At 55.8% G+C, this 23,528-nt stretch overlaps 3 protein-coding genes across 3 annotated transcripts in view; 2 read left to right on the forward strand and 1 right to left on the reverse strand.

Annotated features, from left to right (window-relative positions):
• Positions 1-3,152, reverse strand: part of VPS72 (vacuolar protein sorting 72 homolog) — a 6,936-nt gene extending 3,784 nt beyond the window's left edge. Inside the window, exons 1-2 of the mRNA XM_026046630.1 lie at positions 3,008-3,152; positions 2,696-2,757 (exon numbers count right to left, since the gene is read on the reverse strand). Coding sequence (XP_025902415.1) covers positions 2,696-2,757; positions 3,008-3,152 — 207 coding nt within the window. The remainder of the gene's footprint in view (positions 1-2,695; positions 2,758-3,007) is intronic.
• A 1,726-nt stretch (positions 3,153-4,878) lies between these two features.
• On the forward strand, positions 4,879-15,114 carry PIP5K1A (phosphatidylinositol-4-phosphate 5-kinase type 1 alpha). Its single transcript, XM_026046631.1, has 16 exons — positions 4,879-4,981; positions 5,032-5,066; positions 5,554-5,643; positions 7,117-7,247; positions 7,548-7,665; positions 7,852-8,004; positions 8,161-8,460; positions 8,997-9,202; positions 9,332-9,415; positions 9,891-9,939; positions 10,286-10,370; positions 10,668-10,805; positions 11,352-11,481; positions 12,394-12,474; positions 14,108-14,192; positions 14,581-15,114. The coding sequence occupies exons 1-16, from the start codon at positions 4,879-4,881 to the stop codon at positions 14,581-14,583; spliced, it is 1,791 nt and encodes a 596-aa protein (XP_025902416.1). The 3' UTR covers positions 14,584-15,114.
• A 2,276-nt stretch (positions 15,115-17,390) lies between these two features.
• Positions 17,391-22,661, forward strand: PSMD4 (proteasome 26S subunit, non-ATPase 4). The gene is made up of 11 exons (XM_026046646.1): positions 17,391-17,442; positions 19,034-19,174; positions 19,414-19,528; positions 19,988-20,074; positions 20,719-20,787; positions 21,176-21,391; positions 21,472-21,580; positions 21,857-21,865; positions 21,935-22,066; positions 22,187-22,254; positions 22,473-22,661. Exons 1-11 carry the CDS (start codon positions 17,417-17,419, stop codon positions 22,638-22,640), a joined length of 1,140 nt encoding a protein of 379 aa, XP_025902431.1. The 5' UTR covers positions 17,391-17,416; the 3' UTR covers positions 22,641-22,661.
• Positions 22,662-23,528: the final 867 nt, after the last annotated feature.

A 23,528-nucleotide genomic window follows, 5' to 3' on the forward strand; every position in this document is an offset into this window, starting at 1 on the left:
TCGCCCCGGGCTCCGGGGGGACCCGCGAGGACAAAGCGCGCGCGGGAGCCCCGGCTYGAGGCGCTCGTTGGTACCGTTGGGCTCGGCGGTGCCCYGGGCACCGGGGCGGCCCGTTCCCCGCTAAGGCGGCCCCCGGCGCGGCCTTGGCCTGGCTCGTGCCCAGGAACGGGAGCGGCTCTCCGTGAGTGTCCCAGCCCGGGGTGGCGGAGGCTGCTCGGGAAGCGCCAAGGGGCTCAGGAGCTTTGTCCAGAGCAAGCGAGCCGGGCGCCATCCCATCCGCCTTCCTGTTGGAATGACCACGAGCCGGGGAGACCGGGACGCGGATCCTCATCGGAGCCTCGTCTGCGTGACAACCGTGAGGCGCCTTCACGAGCCCCCCGGGGCCACCCCGCTGCTCCCGGCCTTGCTCCGAGCTCCGGGGGACCCGTCCCGCTCCCTGGGGCGACGTGGGGGTGTTTAGCGCCCGCCGCCGCTTTCCCCGTGAGAGCCGGCGCTTCCCGCAGCGTCCCCAGGAAGCCTCGAACCATCCCCGTCCCCTCCGCACCTTCGCCCCGGGGCTGCTTACGCAGCCGCCTCTCCTGGCTGGAATAGCAGGGACGTCCAGGCTGGAATTGCAGGGCCGGGAATGATTGCGGAGCTCCCACCCTTTCCTCCAGCCGGCCACCATTCCCTCCCGCCTTGGCCGCTTTGCTCGGGAGCCCCCAGGAGATTCCCTCGTTTTGCTGATTTTGAAGTCCCCCACATGCCCCCGGGGGGTCGGTTCTGTCTCGGTGCCTCCGGAGCAGCGGCCGCTCTATGGTCAAGGCTTGGAGGCAGCTCGGAGGCCGTTGGCACCGGGTCCCCTTGCCAYGGACGTCACCTCTGGGGACACGGACCATTGTCCTGGTGTGTCCCAAGGGAGCCCCAAGGAGGCCCCTGAACGGCTCGACCCGAAACGTGGGTGTAAAAGCTCTGGAAAAGTCTCCTCTCCCTGCAAACGCTGCAAGAGGAACCCAAAGGGCTCATGTTTAAGCTTAAAACCGGACATCAAAAAAGTCTCAGTCTGGTTTTTCAGTTCCAAAGCGYGGCCGTCTCGTGTCGCGTTCCGGTGTCGGCGTGCGGGGTCTCCACGCTGTCTCTTCGGGCGCTGCGGAGCGCCTCCGAGCCCGGGTGCAGGCTGGCACCGCGGCTTTCGGCAGCACGGTGGCGGCGTGCCCGTCGCGCGGGGCGGTTTGTCACCGTCCCGTATTTAAGGCAGCAGCGGGACGCCCGAGTGGAAGGGACAAAATGCCCCGATGGGCTCGAAAAGCGATGGATCCATCCAAGGGATGAGTTCTTCCCGTTCTCAGGGTCGGGGTCTCACCCGCTGGAGCTGTTTCCCTTTGCCCAAAGCTTCGTTCTTTGGGATTTGTTTTCCCCCAGCTGGAAAGCACTGTCACAGGCAGCAGTGGCTCTTGCTCCTTCTTAATTACTGTCTTAATTACTCTCTTRCTGATGGTTAAATACATTATCTTGCCACATCCCTGGGGACTCTGCCTTAGTTAAAGAGCAGAGCGCTCCCGCTCTGTGCCTGACCTAAATTTTAGGCATCCGGAGAAGTGCTCACCTTGCCCCAAATGAAGAGCACAGTGCAGCAAGTGCCAAATTCTCCTTTCTCTGCCATCAGCTGCCTCCGGGGTGGCTTTTTAGTGAGTTCCTTCAGGTCTTGGCTTCTGCAGAACGCAGCTCTTTGCACCCTCTCTTTGCAGGGCTCCTTGGTGTCCGTAGAGCAAGAGGAAGGAGAAATCCCTTAGGAGTTTATTTTCAAGATCCAGATCCCTTAAGTAGCTCGGCTAGTTGTAAAAAAACCTGAATTTCAGAGCATCAGCACCGGGTTGAAATAGGCACCTCTGTGTTTCTCACCGAACTCTTGCAGTTGGGGACGTTTTAAATCCTGGGGGTGTTTTTGGGGCGAGCTCCAGAAACGCAGGGCTATAAAATCCGTGGTTTCTGGCCAACTGCGGGATTCATCTGCAAACGGGCAAGATCTTGGCTAAAGCAACGGTGCCAGAAGAGCCTCTGGGAAGGGCCGAGGGGCTCTCCAGCTTTTCCACAGGGAACGGGTGGAGAATTTTCTGGAAAATATTCCGGCCTTCTCCTTGGAGAACGTGTCGATTCAGAGGTGCTCAATGCTCCCAGCAAACCCTGCAGTCTGGGTTTTTTTTTGCTTTATTTATCTGCAAATCCTGCAGTTTCTCTTTTTGGCTTTGCAGTCAGGTCTCTTTTGCTTTATTCATTCATTAATTTTTCTAAATAATCGTTTTTATTAATTGTGACACTCTCTTTTGCAGGACCCTCTCATTCCCAAGGGTGGTTGAGCGCCCAGCAGCTCAGTCYTGAGGCCCAAAGAGTTCTCCGCATTCCCATCCCGAACGGAGAAGGGCCAAAGTGTTGGTTTTAGGAGCGGGATAGTGGGGAAGAGATGCTGGGTATTTCTAGCTCTCACTCTCCTTTTCTCAGGCCTTTGGCTCCTCTTTTTTCCCAGTGCTGTCCAGGAGCAGATGGAGATGCCGGGTTGGAGGTGCCCATGAGAAGTTCATTATCAAGTGTAGTTATCACCCAGCCTTGATTACTGGGGTCATTTGTCATCCCTTTGCGGTGCTGAGCAGYGATGAAGTCAGCTGGGTTCCTTCCAGCCCTAGGGACGTATGGAGGGTTTGCATTAGAGCTTCCCCACAGCTGCTCGTGGCCCTTTTGGCATTGCCAAGGGATCCGTTCCCCGGATCCAGGACTGCGGATCTGGGACATCRGGGAGTTTTAGAGGGATCAGCCACTATCGGAGGCGTTCAATCCTGTTGCCAGACCCCCAGGTGATGAAGATGAAAGCTCCAAATCCCTCTGAATCTGTTTCTTCTGTCTACRCACTGCTGACACCCCAAACCCAAGCGCCTGCAGAGCAACGCTGATGCGTTTGGTTTAACTCTCTTAAAACCGAGTGGGACAAAGAGGATTTCGCTGYGTATTGGGGCAGCTTCCTTGACAAAAATACCTTCGATTTCTCCAGGGAGCAGAAGGATTTGCTTGGAACCGCCGTGTAACCTGTTGTTTCTTTTCCCCGTGTAGATCTCAGCTTCTTGTGCTGCTCGGTGGTCTCCTTTCGAAGAGGTAGACGCGTTGCACACAGCAAAACGCATGGTGTGTCCCTCGCAATAACCAGCGGCGACGCTGCGGGCGCTAACAAGTGCCTGGCTTTGGAGGACGCCCCAAAACGGGGCCCTTTGCCCAAGGCGCCGCCAGGGAAATCGCTGTTTTCTCACCCTGTTGCCATCCCCAACAACAACATCCCCCCTCTGCACGGGGGGGTTTGGTTTGGGCTGCCATTTCTGCCCGCTTTGCGCTTCTTGCACAAAGGAGGCAGCTCCGCTTTTGTCCCGCTGGCAGCGCCGGCTTTGGATGGGAGCGATTGAGCCCCGAAAGCGCCGGTGTTTGTGTGCGGGGCCTTTTCGGGGAGCCTCCAACTAACAACGAGCTGGGTGTTCGGCAGACCCGATATTTTGTGGTCGCAAGCGGCTTTTGCCCCAGTGCGGAAGCGTTTCCCGAGGAGAATCCAAGAACAAACAGGGAGAATCCAAGAGCATCGTCCACATTCGGAGCACCGGAGAAGTCCCACATGGGGAAAACTCCRGTGCCCTGTGTCTGTGGATGCCACGCTGCCCGTTCCGTGGGGCCAGGTGATGCCCTGGAGAGGGGAGGAATTAGGAGGAGGAAGAGGGAGCCGCGTGGGGAGCCCCCGAGCTCGGGCACGCGGACGTTTATTTTGGTCTCCAACACGAGGCTGCAATTTGTGAGAGCAGCTTTTTAAAAATAGAGCCAGGCGGGCGTCTGTCCCGGCTGGATCGAATCCRCGCGCGCGTTTGCTCGAGGAGGGAGAAAGGGAAGGATCCCACCCGAGTGTCTCGCTGTGCCCTTTTCAACAGCGTTTGCCCAAATTATTTCCCTCGGTGCTGGCGCCGCTGCTTCTGTTTGGCTTTTGAGTCCTGTGTTTATTTCATGGCTGGTAAGAAAATACCCTCTCTGTCGCCTGAAAATAATCCAGGACAGCTCAGGCCGGGCAGCTATTTGCTTAGCTGGATTCAGCTTCCCGTAAACAGCTCGGTGGAATGTGCTGAAATAATCCCTAGGGATTGGTCCTAGGCTCATGAATGGGGAAAAATAGTTAAAGAAGAGTCTTTTTTCGGGCTGGAATGAGCTCATTTTGGGCCCGGTGCGTTTTCCTGTTTCCGATGGTGTCCTGCCCCAGAGCTGAGGGGTGAACAGGGGGTTGTGGCGGGAGCGGGAGCGGCCGCTTTGCCAGGGAGCTCGGGAAGCGCCGGGAGGGAGCGGCGCTTCCTGCGAYGGCCGCGTTGGGAGCGGGGCCGGCGGCCGCAGGCAGCGACTTCCCTTTGGGCAGAGCCGGTCTCACCGCCCGGCCGCTCATCCAGAGGCTCTGCGGTGTCTTTAACCAAGGAATTAGGTGAAAAGAAGGGTTTTTGCAGGAGAGTGGGCTTCATGGCATGAAGCTCGGGCGCTTTGGGGTGCTCATGCTTTCAGTTGAGGCTTTTTTTGTATCCTTAATGTTTTGTGTATGTGATTCAAGCAGTATAAAACCCACCAAAATGTGCCAAAATGTGCCAAAATGTGCCACGGGGTCTTCCGACGAGAGCCATGTAGTCAAATCCTCCAGGAATCTGGTTCTATAGGGAAGCTTAAACATTAACATGGCTGAGTTTCAAGGGGATGAAGTGACTTAGGGCTTGCTCGAGTCTTGGGGATTTTGCAAGGCCCCGTTTACGTAATCGGGRCTTAACGAAACCAGGTTTAATTGCAGGCGCTGCAGAGGATGCCGGGTGCGTTTGCGAGCACGTGGTTCCTTGCGGCTTGATGGACGATTTTGCTGCTATAAGAGGAGCTGGGCAGAAATCGAGCAGAAATCGGTGCTTTTTGGAGAGTTTAACGCCTTCAAAGCCAAATGCCAAGCGCTTGGGTGCTGCATAGTGGTGATTAACTCTAATTATGGCTTCATTCTTTTGACAGGTTCTTCGGCTTTCAAAAAGTCGCTCACCTCGGAGGTAAGTTGGACAGATTGCTGCAACAGAAGGCAAAGAGTTAGGCGTGACTTACTGGTGTGAAGGAGAGCATGGCAAGTGGTCTGGATTGGGCTCAGCTTAGAACCAGCCTTTCTATGATGCTAGTAATGAGGAAAAAATAAAATAAACCCCTAGGCTCTTCCCTGGCTCAACAGCAAGCCCAGATTGCCTTAAACAAAGGTGGTTTTCTACCTCGTTTCCAGGCCTGGATCGTAGAGGAGGAGGCCGTTGGTTCCTTGAGAGCCTTTTAATGCCTCTTTATTCTAAAGATGACCCTATAGGTATCGTCCTTCCGCGTGCACGTGGGGAGCTGGAGCTTCAGGCCCAGCTGCCACCTTCAAGAACAGCAGAGTTGCACCATGGGGTTCTGGCCGGACATAAACCTCTAAGACACTGATTATTACTATTATTTTATTGGGAGTTAAATATTTTGATTCTTAATCCTTACTCTCCTTCTTTCCCATCCTAGTTGCCAGGTTCTTCCGGACAGCCGGGCTCCCAGACCATAAAGAAGGGGCACAGAGGAGTGGATTCCACGGGGGAGACCACCTACAAGAAGGTGGGTTGTCCAGGGATCATCCAGTCCTTGCCTTTCCAAGGCACGACCGGCTGGATTATTTATTTCTTTGCAAACCTGTAAGCGTGGGGGTTTGGGGATGCTTCTTCCAGGCTGTTGAGCTCCGGGCACGTGCCAACTTTCTCTGAAATTAGACTCGTTTCAGGGTGCGTTTTAAACAGTGATTCAGTGCAAACATTTCATTGCTCTATGGAGGTGAAGCGTCTGTTCACTTCCCTGCCTGTTCCCTACTTTCCTACCCTAGCAATTCCAATTCCTACCTGGAATTGGAGTGAATGGGAGGAATTCCAGTGCTGTTTTGGTTTATAGTTCCTTCCGAAACTGCTTTCTTATTTCARTTTGGGATCTACCTTCCAGTTTCCAGATTGTTTAAAGGTAGGAAGTTAACAGCAATATTAGAGYAGAGATAGAAATCGGTGTAAACGCCTGAAATGCTTGCAAGGATCTCGGAAACCGGGGGGACACTACACGGGATTGATCTGGCACTGACCAATGGACAGTCTGTGTTTTTTTTCTCTCCTTCTGCAGAAGTTGTAAGTTATTTTTCAAGTTCTTTTGCCATCTAAAAGCAATGGTCAAGAGGCAGCCAGCTGTGATAGGGAAGAGGCAGTTAAGGAGTTTCTGGCAGTTTTATAAGGCTTTAAGGAGGATGTGTGGCTGGGCGAAAGCACAAAATATTTATCCCTCAAATGTGGTCTTGGATACCGAGATATCCCTCTGTCCCCAAGTGCTTTGATGTGCAGTGGTTCATTGTGTGTGGTAGGGGGCTGAGCTCTCCTTAGCTCAAGGAAAACACGAGCTGTTTGGATTGCGAGCCCTGGTTCTTGTCCTGGCTCCCTTTGCCTTATGCAGAAGCCAAGGGAAATATCCATGAGCTGTAGCGCCCAAATCCCGCTTGCACCTGCCCTGCAGCCTTGGCATTTCCAGCTCTTTGCAGCAGAATTCGTGGTTCTGCACTCAGGGAATCCTCGCAAGGGCTGCGGAGCGGCTCTTAGCTGCTCGTTTGGGAAGGGATAGGCTGAATGAAGGCATTTCTGAGGAGAGCTYGTGCGTTGAAGGACACAGGAGGACTCCCGGTGCAAGGAGCTGTTGTAAGAGCACAGCCCTACGTTGCTCTGGGACGGTCGTGCGGAGGATGCCGGGGTGGGTTTTGTGTCCACGCTTTTCCTTATTTCAAAATACCAGGAAGCTGGTTAGTGTTTAGAGCCCCAATCTATGGAAAGAGTCGGACGGGAGCGTGAGGTGATGCAGGAGCAACCGCGGGTTCTGTCCTGGAGAATGTCAACCTTCAAGCCAGCCAGAGGTGCCAGAGAACACGGGGGACACAAAATAGGGTGTCCCTGGAGCCAGGAGATGTAAAATCCTCTAAATCATTTAAACTTACGTCTCTTCTCTTGGCAATCTCTTCGTGCCCGTTTGCACCGTGTCTAACTTGGTTTTCTCCTGCCCCTCCAGACAACCTCATCGGCCTTGAAAGGTGCCATTCAGCTGGGCATCACCCACACCGTGGGCAGCTTGAGCACCAAGCCTGAGAGAGACGTTCTCATGCAGGATTTCTACGTAGTAGAAAGTATTTTCTTCCCAAGGTCAGTGTTCGTGTTCTCCTCTGTGCCGCGCTCGACAGTTCAGCAGCCCTAGTTCCTAGTTCCTACCCCTGTTTGCACGTTRGGAAGCAGCACCGAACTTGGGCAGTTGCCTGCAGGTTTGAGCCCAGCTTACCTGAGCAGAGCTACCCCATGTGCTGCCAACAGCTCAGCTCTCTTGTTTCTAGGTGTGCCCCTCTCAGTGGGTGCCCTCTGGCTTTGGGTGGGGTACAACGAGGCCCCCAGTGCGTCCAAGAAGCCTTTCGGGTGCAAATACCTGTGTGTTTCTCTCCCTCTGATCAGCGAAGGCAGTAACCTGACGCCAGCTCATCACTACAACGACTTCCGTTTCAAGACCTACGCGCCGGTGGCGTTTCGCTATTTTCGGGAGCTGTTTGGGATCCGGCCGGATGACTATCTGGTGCGTTGTTGCCTGAATTAGGTTCCGTTTTGTCGCCTGTTTGGGTAGTTTGGTCTCTTCCACCTCGTCTCAGTGGCAGATTCCATGCATGTGCCTGTGTTTTGCCTCCGTTYGTATTTAAAAGGAGGGTTTTATGCRCTCAGGATTCCTCTTTCACCTGCRCTTTCCTYGTTGTGTCCTCCTCAGTACTCGCTCTGCAACGATCCCCTCATTGAACTCTCCAACTCTGGCGCCAGCGGGTCCCTCTTCTACGTGTCCAGCGATGACGAGTTCATCATCAAAACAGTTCAGCACAAGGAGGCTGAGTTCCTGCAGAAGCTGCTACCTGGCTACTACATGGTAAGCTTATTGCACATGAATTTCATAAATATGATTATAGCAAAACCAAAAAAGCAGCATTTCCATTAGGCAAACGAAGGAGCAAAGAACTCCTCACATTGGCACCTGACTAACCAGAACGGCTTTGAAACTGTCGYGGTGTCGTTGGCGTTTCAGAACTTGAACCAGAACCCCAGGACGCTGCTGCCCAAGTTCTACGGCCTGTACTGYGTCCAGGCCGGGGGCAAGAACATCCGCATCGTCGTGATGAACAACCTGCTGCCCCGCTCGGTGAAGATGCACCTCAAATACGACCTGAAGGGCTCCACCTACAAGCGCCGAGCGTCCCAGAAGGAGCGGGAGAAGGTCTTCCCCACCTACAAGGACCTGGATTTCATGCAGGACATCCCCGACGGCCTGTTCTTAGACTCCGACATGTACAGCGCTTTGTGCAAAACGTTACAGAGGGACTGCTTGGTAAGCGGGGAGGCTGAGGGGCGCTGTGGAGGCTTCCTTCCCTTTCCGGAGCCTTTCCCAAGAAAACTGGGCAGCAGCCGCCATCCTTGCAGCCCCTGAGGTGGTGGCTACAGGGTGTCTGTCCGTCCGTCTTGTCTTGGGGTGGTGGCATGGACAGGAAGGAGGATGTGGAGCACAGTTTTCTTGAATTAAACTCAGCGCAGCTTCTAGAGCAGGAGGAGACTGCATTTTTCCTCCTGCCAACCGTGTGCTCCGGAGTAGAGCAAGATGCTGGGAGAGGGGTGGGATTGTCGGATGGAATCCGGATTCAAGTGGCAAACCGCCTTTGAGCAGCTGTGCAGAAACCTGTGGCTTATAGGGTCCCTTTTGAGCACCTGGAGATGAGCTGAGCCTGCACAAACTGTGGATTAAAAGCCAGGCCCTGGGTGCACTCGCTGCCCTCGGCAAAGCTGCTGACGGTGCTCGTGAAGCCGCCTGCTCTGCCCTTTCCCCTGCGCTCCCAGCCCTGAGCGARCCTGCGTTGCCTTCCCGCCCAGGTCCTGCAGAGCTTCAAAATCATGGATTACAGCTTGCTCGTGGCCATCCACAACATGGACCAGGCGCAGAGGGAGCACGCGCTGGCCGACGGGACGTCCCAGACGGACACGCGCCGCCCGGCCGCCCAGAAGGCCCTCTATTCCACGGCCATGGAATCCATCCAAGGAGAAGCTCGGCGAGGTGGCACCATAGAAACGGACGACCAGTAAGTCCACGTCGGTGCTGCTGCTTCGCGAGGTGGTTTACACAGCCCTCAGCCCGTGCCAGGCTGCGTGAGAGGGGCAATAGTGTCTGAAAATATTATTTACTGGATTTTTTGCCCCCCTTTTTCTAGAATGGGAGGTATTCCGGCCCGCAACGCCAAAGGGGAGAGGCTGCTCCTCTACATCGGCATCATTGACGTGTTGCAGTCATATAGGTAGAAAACCTGCCGTGACAGCCGCGTAGCACCAAAGCGTGAAGTCCACTTTGCAGCATTATTTGCCCTAGCTTGAGTATCAAGATTGGATTTCAAGAAATAATTCAATCACAAATAACCTTTTCTGTTATTTTTATAGCCGACTTTATTTCTTCTTTTTTGTTGGATGTTTTGGGGGGATTAGGGGGGTCTTGGTTTCTATATTCACTTCATGTTTCTGGGRTAGGCTTATTGTCGTGACGTCCTTTTCTGTGCTGTGGTTATTGCACACAGGGAGTGTGCAGGAAGTGGCAAGGAAAAAATAGTTGGGGGCCCAGGCTGGGTCTAACCACTCCTCCCCACACAGTGAAAATAGCTGAAAAAAAAATCTGTTAAAAGAATAGAGCCCCGTGGTCAGAAGCTGGGCTTGGACTTGAGTGAGCACGGATTATGGAAGCCTGGGGTTAAAATTCTTCTTAATTTTCTCCTTTCTCAGATTTATCAAGAAGTTGGAGCACTCCTGGAAAGCCCTTGTGCATGATGGAGTAAGTAGCAAAAATGCACCGTGTAACTTCCAGCGATGCCTCYTTCGACTGTCTCCTCTGTGCTTTTTGGCATAAGATCCTGCCTATTAAAGGCATATATGTGGCTGCATCGTTACAAAGAAAAGGAAAACTTTGTGGGTCCCCTCAAAAACGCGGGCGGTAATAAAAAAAAAAATATTTTTATTCAGTATCTAACCCACTTCTCAGAGCTACGTGTTGCTCCGTAAGAGAACCCCTTGGCTGCTCCCCCTCCAACGCTGCAAGGTTGACGGTCCGGAGAGCCTTGACCGCCCGTTAATTCCGCGTGTTATTTCCGTTAAAACGTGCTTTAACGTTTGTCTCCTAGGACACTGTGTCCGTGCACAGGCCCAGCTTCTATGCTGAGCGKTTCCAGCGGTTCATGTGCAACACGGCGTTCAAGAAAATACCACGTAAGTCCCTTTGGTGCAGAGGCACCCGCACAATCRCGGTCAGTTCTGCTCCCCTCTGCTTGGCAGAGATGTGGAGAAGCTGGTGGACGCCGTGCAAGAAGCTCTTGGGTTTGCAYGGCGCTGGGTCCCCTCTTGCTTCCTCCCAGTTGGCTCTTGCCACCCAGATGTGACCTCAGAGAAGCCGTTCAGAGCCTTTGTGTCAGCCGGTGTCACTGGGAAGTTGCTGGGTCGGGTCTTTTGGCTCCTTCCTGGGAGGAACGTGCTGATAAAGCGTCGTCTTGGCTTTTGTCTTTGAAGTGAAGCCTTCTCCCTCCAAGAAGAGCCGGTCGGGCACGGCGGTGCCGCGGCGGAGCTGCCAAGGAGGAGCGCTCTCCCTGTCCCACGTGTCCTATGACACGAAAGCACAAGTCACAACGGAGGTGGATGTGGAGCAAGGTTGGTGTCCAGGCTTAAACAACCCAAAATTTATCAAAAAAGAGCTCTTTTTAAGCTGGAATTTGTGACATTAAAGCTCGTTGTCTGCTGAACCGGGCCACGCACCTCCCTGTTGTTCTGCAGACTTGTTAGGGACGCCGTTTTCTGGGATTGCAGATGAGTGAAATAAACGGGAGCCAAGGTCTGTTACACAGCAAGGTACATTTTGAGGGCACTGGGGACATCCAGGGGACACTGAGCCCTTCATTTGTGCCCACTGGTGCGTTTTGGGGAGGATCTTGATTCCCCTCACGTGAGGAGAAGAAAGAACTGTAGCGAGATAGTTTTCTTTGGGCCATAATTAACTTGCAGGGCTAATTGCCCCAGCAAGTTGCTCGAGGCAAAGCAAGCGGCTGGATTTCAAAAACAAGGAGTCGGTGGAGARGAGCAGATATTTTAGAGGTCTAGGTCTTCTTTAGAGGTCTAGCAGATACCTCGGCCTGGTGGCTCGTGCCACAGGAGGCCCCTCGTTGCGCTGGTGATGGAACAGGCCGTGCTTTAACGCAGGTTCCCACCTCGGTCGTCCAGATCTCCTGCCCAGGACACTGCCAGTGGATGAAGCCAACAGTGATTCCGTCGCGACCACCCTGTCCACCTCTTCCTTGGGCAGCGGAGGCCTCAACTCGCCCGCCAACAGGTGAGACCAGGGTTGTTCCAGCACGTGGGGCACGGGCAGCTTCTGCAGGGGGGCTCTGCGTTGCTTTTGGGGAGATCTGTGGTTTGGCCTGGTCGCAAGCGAGCAGCTCGAGTGGCGCTTGTGCGTGGAGCAAGGCCAGGCCTGTGGGTTGGAGCATGTGCAAGGGGGAGCATCGTGTCACCCTTCGTGTCGCCCTCCATTTGTGCCGCCCCTCTCGGACAACGTCATCTTGCACCTTCTGCTTGGGCTGGGGGGGAGTCGCCGTGGCTTTTGGCTCCGTGTTTTGTATTGGACGTGAGGGGGTTGTGTTAATTAAAGCGTATTAGTGGAAGTGTCGCTGGGGCCATGTGCGTGAAGAGCATTGCTGYGGTGCTGGGGGACCCTCGAAGTGACCCGCTTGGAGGGCTGGGCCCCCCTGTGTCTTACTTTAAGCGTCGAGGTCCTGCGATTTGGGGCAGAAAGCGGAGGGGACGTGTGGAGGTGCAGCCCAAAATATCTTGGCGGGGGGAAAGTAGAGCATGGAGAGCTGTGAGGGAGCCTGTGTCTGTGTTGGGATGTTTTGTCTGTTGTCCAAGGCGGGAGATTGGCAGGTAYGAGGAGGAGCTGTGGTCCGAGGACATTCCCTTCCACAGAAGCTGTTCGGAGGTGGTAACTTCTCCTCCTGGATGCGATTGGAAACCTCTTTCCTCGGCCGGTGCCCGCAGACTGGCACGGATTGAGGTGTCCGCTCTGCGTGAGCGGAGGGAAAGCAAGATGCAATTGCCAGGAGCACCTCTTGCTCCCCCTTGAAAACCTGGAGGCTTCTTGGTGGGGATCCTACACCAGAGCTGCTCCTTCCCAGGCCGTCGGCGTGCCGGACGCTTTCTTGCCATTTACTTAACTGCGGGTCTCTCTCCTTCAATCCCTGCATAGGTCAGTGGGCGTCCAAGTGCATAAAGCTGACAGCTCAGCAAAGGATTTGCCTAGAACAGCTCCTGGCCTCGTCTTGCCTAGGTGAGGGGAGGACCCAGGCTGCCCGAAACCTTCTCCCGCCTAAGAGGGTGAAGGCCGCGGGGCTTCTTCCGAGGCTCAGCCTCGCGCTGGTTGCTGCCTGCTCCTTGCAGGGCTCTGGCCCCGTGAGTTCGCTCCTGAAATGCGGGGCTTCACCGTGGAGGGCAGCACGGGACGATCTGCAGCATGTTTGCTTGCTATATAATATGGTATCTATACATCAAGCAGCTTTCAGGATGAGGTGTCCTCCTCCTGTGAGGTGCTGCGGAGCTCTGCGAACCCAGCCAAGAGTGCAAGCAGTTGGTGGATGGCTGCTTTCTGACCCCGCAACTCACTGAATGGCTTTAAACACCTTTTTTCCCCCTCTCTGCAGTGTTAGCCAGACTAATTGGGGTATTTACCCGCCTGCGGGAAGCCTCTTAAATCTRTGAGTCCTGGTCCCTTGCGAGCTGCTCTGGCTGGAGAGGTTTCAAGCCCTGCTCACGGAGGGCTGGGTGCGGGACAGGGYCTGTCCTGCCGTGAAACACGGGCCCAGCCTTGGCTCTTGTGCACCCCAAMCCCCTGTCCCCTGAGCGGCTGCCGCGCGCTGGCACCTCCACACGTGCCATTGAGGGTGACGCCCGCCGAGCTGGTTCTCCCGGGACCGTGGGAGAACATTCCTTGTGGCTCCTGGGTGCCCGCGGAGCCGGCGCCGTCGCGTTGGGCGCCGTGCGGGGTGAGCAGGGAATGTCGTGCGCCGGTGCGGCGCTCCGAGGACAGCCCGTCCGCATCCCGGGAAGGGCAGGATGGTTGGGATTCCACAGCCCAGCTCCGTCATTAACCCCCCTGGCTGTCATTAACGCTCACCTGGCACCGTATGCCCTTGGGAAGGTAAGTTCCCAGTCCCGGAGCAAGCTGGATACACACTGCTATTTATTTTTCCTATAAATCCCTCAACCTGATCACCCGGCCCTTCGTTAGGACGCTGCTCTTCCACAAATGGAGAGAAATCCTTGCTCTGGAATTAGCACCAGGCATCATTGYCTTTAATTTCTGTGTTGGAACCAGACCCATTGGCGAGCGAGGCTTCGTCCTGGCACAGATGGCAGTTTTTTGCACCTGATAAGGACAATAATGGCTCAGTTTGGGTTACAGAGCTGCTGGTGATCAGAAGGTGCCACCATGGGGTGCTGTGAACCTCGATGCCCTCTGCACCGCGAGATGGAGCCAATTAATCCGCGAGATGGAGCCAATTAATCCGCTTCCCGCAGGCTGTGCCTAAGGAAAGGGGCACCCAGGCGCTCCTAAAACCTCCTGCAATGGTCAGGGCAACAGGGAGGTGCTGGATACTTTGTGCCTGGACCACTGGTGTGCTCAGAGGCTTCGGAAAAGAGGGGTTGCTTCTGAGCTGGACACAAAGGTGCTCGTTCCTCGCGCTGGAAGTCGTGCTTCCTGGGGGAATGGTTTTGCTAGGTGGGATTTTCCATGCTGGGCCAGTGGGAATAGTGTTGCCTGTGATAAAGCTGCCTAACAAAAGCCCTTGGGCAGTGCTTGAATGCTCCATTTTGCTGGGTGCAGCAGGGGGACCAAGAAATGGGACTTATTGACGGCTCCTTTTGAAAACTGCCTTACAGATCTGCCCCTTCTGTCTCCCCAGCGGATCCCCGGGACCTTCCATCCCAGAGCGCTCCTCAGAACTGAGGGAACAGCTGGAAGACCTGCAGGAAACGGAGATAAGCTTTGTGAGTACTTGCCGGGAGGAAGCGAGCATCTCTGGAGAGGGACAGTTACGGGGGTTACTTCTCATAGCCCCTGTAATGACATTCCAGAGTGGAACATAACCCCCTGTGGATTTACTCCCTGTAAATCTACATCCCAGAGTGGCTCTGACAGCGGAGAAACAGGCAAATCTGAATAGATTCATCTTGCTGCTCCAGTGGGGAGTGATTAAATACCCAAACCCGCTTGTCTTAGCGTAAAGGGGTGGCTTAGACAAGGGGCAAAGCCTGAACTGAGCTCAACAGCTCCCTTCCCTTGAGCTCTGCCAGGGTGCGTTAGGCAGAGGAGACTGAGCTTCCTCAGAGGAAGAGGCGGCTCCTTTCCAGCATCTCCCCTCTCTTCTCTTTTCAGTGAAGTGACACCGAGACGGTCGGGATGGAAGCAGCTTGTTCCRCGCTCCGCGGGGTCTGCGGAGCCTGACAAACACTCAGCCCCCGTTGCTGATTTATTTTATTTTATTAGCAATCTTTACCCTGGACAGAAGCCCGGAAGGCTGGGCTCCGCTTAGTGGGATGGTGTTAACAAAGACGGAGTCTTGAACGCCTGGAAAATCTCCTTACGGCAGAACCCGCGAGGTGGGACCGCATCCGGGCTGTCCTCCTTTCTCTAAAGCCTGGTGGGAGCAAAGCAGGCRGCCGAGAGGAGGAGGAAGGTTCTCCAGGAATGGGAGCGATCGGATTTTCTGGGATTTTATCCGCTCGCGATGCCAGCATCGCAAACCTGGCCGGAACAGGCAACTCTCCGGAGACCTGGGAGGGGAAAAAGGGCATTAAAGCCTTGTTGGGGCAGTTTGCGACAGAGCAACGTGGGTTTCATTTTGTATTTTGAAACACGTTTTTAATTTAAATGTGCGCTTGAATTTGGTTATATCAACTTTATAGTCCTGCAATATAGTGTTTTTTTTTTTTTTTAATGAATAGGCTTCTCAGTGTTCTACCAAAAAAGTATCCCATGTRAGAGAGGCGGAAGGGGGAAGTGGAAGCTAAACTGGCCGCAGATGAGTTTTTTTCCTGACATTTTTCCCTCCGGCAGCTGTTCCCAGTTGCAGGATCCCCTGCCTTGCGTTATCCCGAGAGCGCAACGTGGCCTGGCAATATGCGAAGCTCTTAACACGTCAGGGAGGTATTTTGGGTTGTTTTCCCCCCTTTTTTAGACAAACCTTTTATCTCCTTCCCTGCAGAGGGGCAAGGCCCTTTGTCAGGGCCGCTTTCTCCTTTAGCTTTTGGTATTTCTTAAGCAAACGGACCAAACTTCGCTGCTCGCTTCCCTTCCCTGGCCCTCCGCTCTGCTGTTACATCCCTTTTGTGGACACCACTTGCAAAAACCTCGCGGTTTTTATAGCTCGGCTCCCTTTTGATAACTCCCCCTTGGATCTAAGCCAGCATTTGCGGAGCCACGTTGGACACCAGTGCTCGAAATTGAGATTCCTCCATAACCGGCTGCCTATTCCACCCATTGCAAYAGGTTTTTTGCCTCTGCAAGAGCACAATGCACCTCGAGCTTGAGGAGGCCGAGGGCTCAGCTCCAATAGAAAGAAACAAAACCCCAAAAAGCAGCAAAATCTGTTGCTGTTTTCCGTAGCATGCCCACAAACCTGGGGTGATGATGCAGGCACTGGCTGCAGGCACTTCAAGAGCTCCGAACAAATGTTGGCCTGATCTTTATTTTCACTAAATGCTTTTTTTGAAAGAAATGAAGCGACTCTTCCCCATGGGCCCAGTGGGTTAGAATCCTCCATCCTCTTTTTTATATATATAGATATATTTAAAAAAAAAAAAAAAAAAAAGGATTTAAAAGTGTTCGCCCTTGCAGTAGTGCAAGGGATTTCTATACTAATTAGCAATGATTGCTAAGGAAACAAAGAATGTAGTGGTGTAGAAGGGGATTTTTCTTAGTTGATGTTTCAGAGCCAAGTCTCTGCCCACCTTCCACTTCAAGCTTTTCAAGTGGATGCGATAAGCTGATTATTTTTGTAAGGAAAAGGGGTTTTTTTAATTTTTTTTTTGGAAAGACCAAGTGGAACGGCCTTATTCCGGGTGTCCGGATCCCAAGGGGTTGGGTGGAGAACAGTCTCAAGGGCTCTCGACCCTTTAAAAACCCATTTAATTATCATGATGGGAGGAAGATCGGCGTGGGGACGACCCCAACCGTCTCTGGTGGATCTTCCACTTTCCCTCCCCGTTACCTCCGACTCTATCCAGCAGGTTACACTTCATAGCTGAAGTAACTGTCTATATTAGACACTGCTTCTTATCTTCCCTCCTAACTCCTATTTTTTTTTAACCAGGAGAAAAGAAAAACAAGTCTTTTTTTTTTTTTTCTCATGATTTACTATTTATGAAGTCGTATTTAAGTGTTTTATTCTGGGGGATAGTTATTCAGTGAGTAGGGAAATGGGGAGGGCTGGGGCATTTATATATGGGGACTATTGACCTCTGCTTTGTAATGGTTTTTTCAGATGGACTTTTTTCTGTTGTCGGCGTTTTCTTTCTGCGTGCGCGTTTGGAAGTGGCAGGCAAACCTAGTTTTAATGTCTTTTTAAAAAGAAAATAAATAAAGTGGCTTTTCTCTATCGCGGCGGCTTCGGTTCTCTCGGCCAGAGCCCGTGCAGCGCCTCGCCGTGGAACAGCTCGTGCCGTGTTGTGAATATTGTCATTTTAACCGTGTACCTTCTTTTCTTCGGGCCATCCGCCGCTGTTAAAATGGATATTGGAAATCAAAGCTGTCTCTTTCTCAGCACCGAGACGCAATATACGGTATGCTACTAAACCCACACCCGTGTCCAGGCTCTTGCTTTGTGGTTTGCTTGGTTTTGGGGGGTTTTTATTGATTTGTTTCCCTATTTTTTCCCCCTCTCTGGTGGAATGGAGGGGGATGTGTCTCCACTCGGCTGGGATGGGGCTCCAGGGCAAGGGGAGGGCCCTGGAGCCTGCGGGGCTCTTTGTGTCCCCAATGGCCACACGCTCGGTGTCACACGGGCCCCTTCCCCCCCTCTTTGGGCGTCGGGCACGGGTCCCTCCATGTTCCCTCCTTCGTCCCTCAGGCGGCCGGGACTACAACTCCCGGCGTGCCCCGCGGCCGCGCCTCGCCTCCGCAGACGGGCGGCGGCGATTGGCCGGGAGCGCCGAGCCAATCGCCGAGCGCCTTGTTGGGCGCGGTGCCGCTCTGAGGGGAGGAAGGAGGCAAGATGGTTCTGGAGAGCACCATGGTGTGGTGAGCGGGCCGGCCGCGCCGCCATGGCCTCCCCTTCCGCCCTCCCGGCCCCGCTTCCCGCCCGCTCCCGGCCCCGCGGGGCTCCGTGCCCGGGCGGCGCGCGTCGGGCCGCGGCCGCGTTTCCCTGAGTCATGCCGGGCCGGGCGGGTGTATGGGGAGGGCTGGGCCGGCGATCAATGGGGGAAGGTCTGTGCGGTTTGGGGTGGGGGGCCTCCGAGGGGCAGGTTCAGCGCATGGGGCTGAGGCAGGAGGGTTGGGTGCGGGGCAGGGGTAGGGGAAGATGTGCAGAGGGGCAGGGAAGGCTCGAGGCAGGGGGAGGTCTGAGGAAGGAGAAGGTTTGGGACACGGGCAGCTTTGGGATGGGACAGGTTGGGACACGGGCAGCTTTGGGATGGGACAGGTTGGGACACGGGCAGCTTTGGCTCAGGAGCAGGTTGGGGCAGGGGTCCCTGGCGTGGCTTGTTCTGTGGGGAGAAGGACGGGGCCTGTGCGGAGCAGGAGCACCCCGGGGAAGGGGCGCAGGGTGGGACGGGGCTGGGTGGAACAGGGGGYGCGTTGGGTTGGCGGCTGCCGGGCGCCGCTGCTGGGCTCCCAGGTGCCCGTAACCGGTCCGGGTTAAAGCCCATGTCGGAGCAGCCCAGCCCAGAGCGTCTCCGCGCTGCTCTTGTTCGGTGCCCCTTTTGCCGTAACGGGCCCTGCGTGCGGCGCATGGGCTGGAACCAGAGCCAAACGCAGCAAGTTCTCCTTCGCTGCTTCGCTCCTTCGCAGCAGTTCGCCCTGCTGCTTTTTGTGTCCCCACTGTCACACCAGCTCCAGCCTCTCACACCCGATACCTCACGTTTCTGATGGTTGTGGAGGCCGCAGGAGAGCAAATCCATGAGATATATAGGCTGGCTGTTTGGATAAAGTTATCACCACAGTCGGATTCGGTGCCTGTGTGTTAAATCCTCAATGTTTTCTCCGGGTAGCTCTGCTTACTTGAGTTGGAGGGTGTTTTACTTTGTCACTGCTCCCTGTGCTGTTGTTGCTGCTCGCTGGGCAGGTAGCCCAGTTCGTGCTGACAGGGACCCCGTGCCTGTAGTGTCAGGAAAAGCTTTGCCACGAGCCAGGCTGTCCCAAAGAGGAACCTTCTCACCGGGATCCAAAACTGGAAGTGCTGCTTACGGGAGTCTTTTTGGGGGAAAACATTCAGGCTTTTATTTAAATGACTCCTTCTGCCTCCCATCGCTTTCCAGCATAAGAGCAGAGTTGCGAGGGGTCGCACAGGAACGTTTCGGGGAGCGTGGGCTTGAGCTTGTGYGGCTGCAGCATCCGCAGCGACCCCCTCCAGGCTCTTCCAGGCTCGAGCCTTGGGCTTGTCCTGTGACCCAAAGGACGGTCCCTGTGACGTGTCCCTGCTCCCAGAGGGACGTGTCCCATGTGAGCGCTCGTGGGAGAGTCGCCGTGCCTTTAGTCGCCTTCACTCGGGTCCTTTTGTCTCTGGGGTGTTGGTGTCCCTCCCCTCGGGACCTCAGGGCTGCCCTCCCGAAAAGCCCGTTTTGGGGACAAGTCCCCGCCGTTCCCGAGTGTCACCTTCTCCCTTGCGTTTCAGCGTGGACAACAGCGAGTACATGCGGAACGGGGACTTCTTGCCCACGCGCCTGCAGGCCCAGCAGGACGCCGTGAACATCGTGTGCCACTCGAAGACCCGCAGCAACCCCGAGAACAACGTGGGCCTCATCACGTTAGCCAAGTACGGCTGTGCGGGGCCGGCGCCGGGTGTCCCAACAAGCGGTTGAGGACGGGGCTGTCACGGCAGCTCGTGGACAGCTTTGGGAGGGAGCGTTTCTTCATTTTCCTGAGGCTTGGAGGGATTTGGTGCCTTGAGAGCTCGCTCTCGGCCAGAACCTGTTAAAATCAGCCCATGGGAAGTGAAGGGCTTTGCAAAGATCACAACTAAAAGGTGACCAGTTTCAATGTGTTTTATTGCAGTAACTGTGAAGTGCTGACCACGCTCACGCCAGACACAGGCCGCATCCTTTCGAAGCTACACACAGTGCAACCTAAAGGGAAAATCACCTTTTGCACGGGAATCAGAGTTGCTCACGTAAGTGGTCGCTCACAAGTGAGTCCCTGCCTTTCTCGGGAGCTCTTTCTGCCYGAGTCCTGCGGAGCTATTTGTCCTGAGGCCTGAGCTCCGGTTCTCTTTCCACCTCTGTAGCAAAGCGAAGCAGATCATTGAATCAATATCTGTCCAGTGAATTTAGGCTGGGGGCTTGAACCTCCCCGTGCTGGAGTTGGCCAGCGTGCTGCATTGAACGTGATCCTGCTCCACTGCTGCTTTTGAGAAATCGAAGTATCGCAGCTAGGGCCCACGACTCCCTTGTGATCCCATGTCTTGAGCTGAGGAGCCAAACCCTTCCCACCAGGGCATGGTCGCCWGCCCTGGCATTTAGCCTGAATTTTCCTGCTTGTGAATTTTCCTGGAAGCAAGAGAAGTAACTCTTGGCCMTCTCTTCTGTCCTGGGAGCTGCTCCCTGAGTGCCACGTGCCTCTTGTTTTGTAGCTGGCTTTGAAACATCGTCAGGGCAAGAACCACAAGATGCGAATCATCGCCTTTGTGGGGAGCCCCGTAGAAGACAACGAGAAGGATGTGAGTGACGACAAGYGTGAGGAAAATAAATTGCTGGGTTTATTTTTCCCCCTGGCTCGAGCCGGACGGCGGCTTCTTCGGTCAGCTCCTGTCTCGTGGCGGGGACGGGTGCAGGGGGCTGAGGCGTGAGAGCCTGAGCCAGGCTGGGGGGCTGATTTCTGTGTCCCTTGGGGGGGACCTGCTGGGAACAGGGGCAGCCCGAGCTGTGCGGCCCTCGCGGTGCCCCTGCGAGGGGAGGGAAARGGCTGACGCAGCGGCACGGCTGCCTTTCTCCGGGGAATCCGGTGCGTCGGCGCTGGCTCTTTTCCCAGGAAACATGATACGCTYGTGCTCCACAGAGAACCTTGTTTATCGCTCGGGCTCCGCTGAGCGTTTGGCGTCAGGCAAGAAGGGCCCAGCTGGGCCCGAGCCAAGGGCAGGGATCCGGATCTCTTGATGGTTCACGTGGGATTGCTTCCTTCGCCCAGCTCCCTGTATTCAGGGAGCCTCTGTCATGTCCTGGGCCTCCCGACTTCTGCTTGTCAACTGTGGGCGTTCAAGGGAAGATAAACTTAGCAGAAACCAAGCTCTGAAGTTTAGGAATGTGCTGCTTTGTGCCTGGCCTAAAGCAGACAAGGTTAATCTGCAGTTTCTCCTCCTTGCAGCTGGTGAAACTCGCAAAGCGTCTTAAGAAAGAAAAAGTCAACGTTGACATCATCAATTTTGGAGAAGAGGTGAGACTTGTGTGCGTCTCCTTGTAATTCAGATCCAAGACGTGTCCCTTCCAGCTTGAAGTCTGGGCACGTGGGGCGAGAGAATAAACAGTTCTCTGAACCTCACTCTCGTCAGCAGAGAGACTGTTAAAAAAGCTAAATATCCTAAGAAAATCTAATTTACAAAGCTAAAAGGTGTAGGAGCCCTCTCTTCTTTCACTAAAAGCATCGCTTTTCTCCTCGAAGGAAAGGCCGGAGACCGTTCGGTGCTGTGTAGTTAACCCTGAGCCACCTGTACAGYTCTGGTCCCCTGCACTGGCTGGGGGACAACAGGGCGCTTGGAGCGACCTGCTGCCCATCCCACAGGGTCGAATCCCTCCCTCATCCCAGTTTTTCCGCCCGGCTGTAGGAAGCCAACACGGACAAGCTCACGGCCTTCATCAACACCCTCAACGGCAAGGACGGCACGGGCTCCCACCTGGTGACGGTGCCGCCGGGGCCGAGCCTGGCCGATGCCCTCATCAGCTCCCCGATCCTGGCGGGCGAGGGCGGCGCCATGCTGGGCCTGGGCGCCAGCGACTTCGAGTTCGGYGTCGATCCGAGCGCCGACCCGGAGCTGGCCCTGGTGAGCGCCCAGGAGGGCTGGGGACGAGCTGAGCTCAGCGGCTCGGGGCTCCTCCCGGCTCATCCGCGCGCTCTCCGCAGGCCCTGCGCGTCTCCATGGAGGAGCAGAGGCAGCGGCAGGAGGAGGAGGCCAGGAGGGCTGCGGCGGCCTCCGCRGCCGAGGCTGGCATCGCGTCCACTGGAGGGGATGGTAATGGACTTGATAGTTCCTATATCTGCCACAGAGAAACGCGAGGGTTTTTCTGGCCTGGATCCCTGGGCTTGTCTCCAGCCTGGCTATTTAGCCATGGAATTTGGGACTTGGGATGCAGGCTTGGGAACTACATCCTGCCTCTGAAACTCCTCCCTGTTCCCAAGCGGAGRCACATCCCCGTGTCCCACAAATGGTGCAGGGAGCCGCTCTGCTCTCGCCCCCTTCCCCAGCGYGGCTGCATTTACCCCAGCACAAGGGGGTCTTGTGCCACAGGTGACACCGGTGCCCTTGTCACCAAAGGGTCGCGGCTCCCCGCGGGCACGTGCTGAGCGCGCCGCTTCGTCCCCGCAGATTCAGATGATGCTTTGCTGAAGATGACCATCACCCAGCAGGAGTTTGGCCGCGCGGGGCTGCCCGACCTGAGCAGCATGACGGAGGAGGAGCAGATCGCCTACGCCATGCAGATGTCCCTGCAGGGAGCGGGTGAGCACCCCCACAAGCCGCCCGATGGGGTCTCGCCCCATGGGCACGGGGCCGTGTCCTCGGCCCCAGGCTGCAGAGGAGCAGATGACGCAGCCCGCGCCGTTTCTCTCCCGGCTGCAGAGTTTGCCCAGGCGGAGGCAGCGGAGGTGGACAGCAGCACGGCCATGGACACGTCGGAGCCCACCAAGGTGACGCTTGGCAGCCCCAGTCACCTGTCCCAATCCCRGCATCCAGGAATCCCTCCCTGTGCTCAGGTCCCTTGCTCTGGGCCGTCCCCATYCTTCCATGCTCCAAACCTGTCCCTGGTTTCAGCTTCCCAGGTCCCCTTTCCCTGGCAGAGCTTGTTCCGCCCAGATGCGATGCTCATCCCAGCCTGTTCCCAACCTGTCTCCATGTCCCCCCATAGGAAGAAGACGACTACGACGTGATGCAGGACCCCGAGTTCCTGCAGAGCGTCCTGGAGAACCTGCCCGGCGTGGACCCCAACAACGAGGCCATCCGCAACGCCATGGGCTCGCTGGCCTCGCAGGCCTCCAAGGAGAGCAAGGACAAAAAGGAGGAGGAGAAGAAATGACGGGGCTGCCGGGGGGCCGAGGGGGCCGCCGCGCCGCCCCGCTTCCCGCGGGGCGCGGAGGGGCRGGGGAGGGCCGGGCCTTTGGGGTGTAGCGGGTGAATAACGGGTTAATAAAGACCTTACGGAGGCTCTTGTGCCCCGGGGGAGCCTTGGGGCGCCCGGGGCTGTTTACATTGAGCCCAGGGGCGGGCCGAGCCCCTGATGGGCAGTGCGGGCAGCCAATCGGTAGCGTGTTGTGCTCATGGGTGTGGTCGGGAAATGTCTTGAGTGACAGGTGGAGCAGCCACTTGGAAAGCTCCGAGGGCGGGGCATGGGCGGGCTCTCTGCCAATGGAGCGAGGCCTGACGTTCCCGCGCCAGCTGGTGGGTGGGGTGGGGTAGGTCACGCACTTTCCCTGACTGACAGTCTCGCTGGCGAATAGGAAGTGGCTGTTGGCCTCCTTCTCACCGTGTGTAACCAATTGGACACCGGGAGGGGCGTGATCTTGCGGTGACCCGCGGTGTTTTCGCGCAATATGGAGGCAACTAGAGGGAGGCGCCAGGATGGACGCTGCTCATGGCCAATAGCCGGGAGATTTGCTCTTGAAGGACAGCCTCATTCAACCAATGGGGARCAGCAGTCGGAAGGCCGGAATGATGAGGCCAGCAGTCAGCCAATAAACAAGGAGAATGGTCTGTGGGTGTGGCCTCAGCAGGACCAATGGGAAATGATTCAGTGGAGTGGGCGGAGACCAGTTTTTGAATGGCATCGCCGCACCCCAATGAGCACAGGCCGAGGGGGGCGGGCCGCGGCGCCAGAGTGGTCGCCAGCTCCGCCAATGAAGGCCGCGAGCAGCTGAGAGCGACGTCCGCGCCGGCGAATGGGAGCGCGCGCGGCGGCGATTGACGG

Source organism: Nothoprocta perdicaria, unplaced genomic scaffold, assembly GCF_003342845.1.
Source record: "Nothoprocta perdicaria isolate Ctin4 unplaced genomic scaffold, notPer1 scaffold_450, whole genome shotgun sequence".
Classification (NCBI taxonomy): Eukaryota; Metazoa; Chordata; class Aves; order Tinamiformes; family Tinamidae; genus Nothoprocta; species Nothoprocta perdicaria.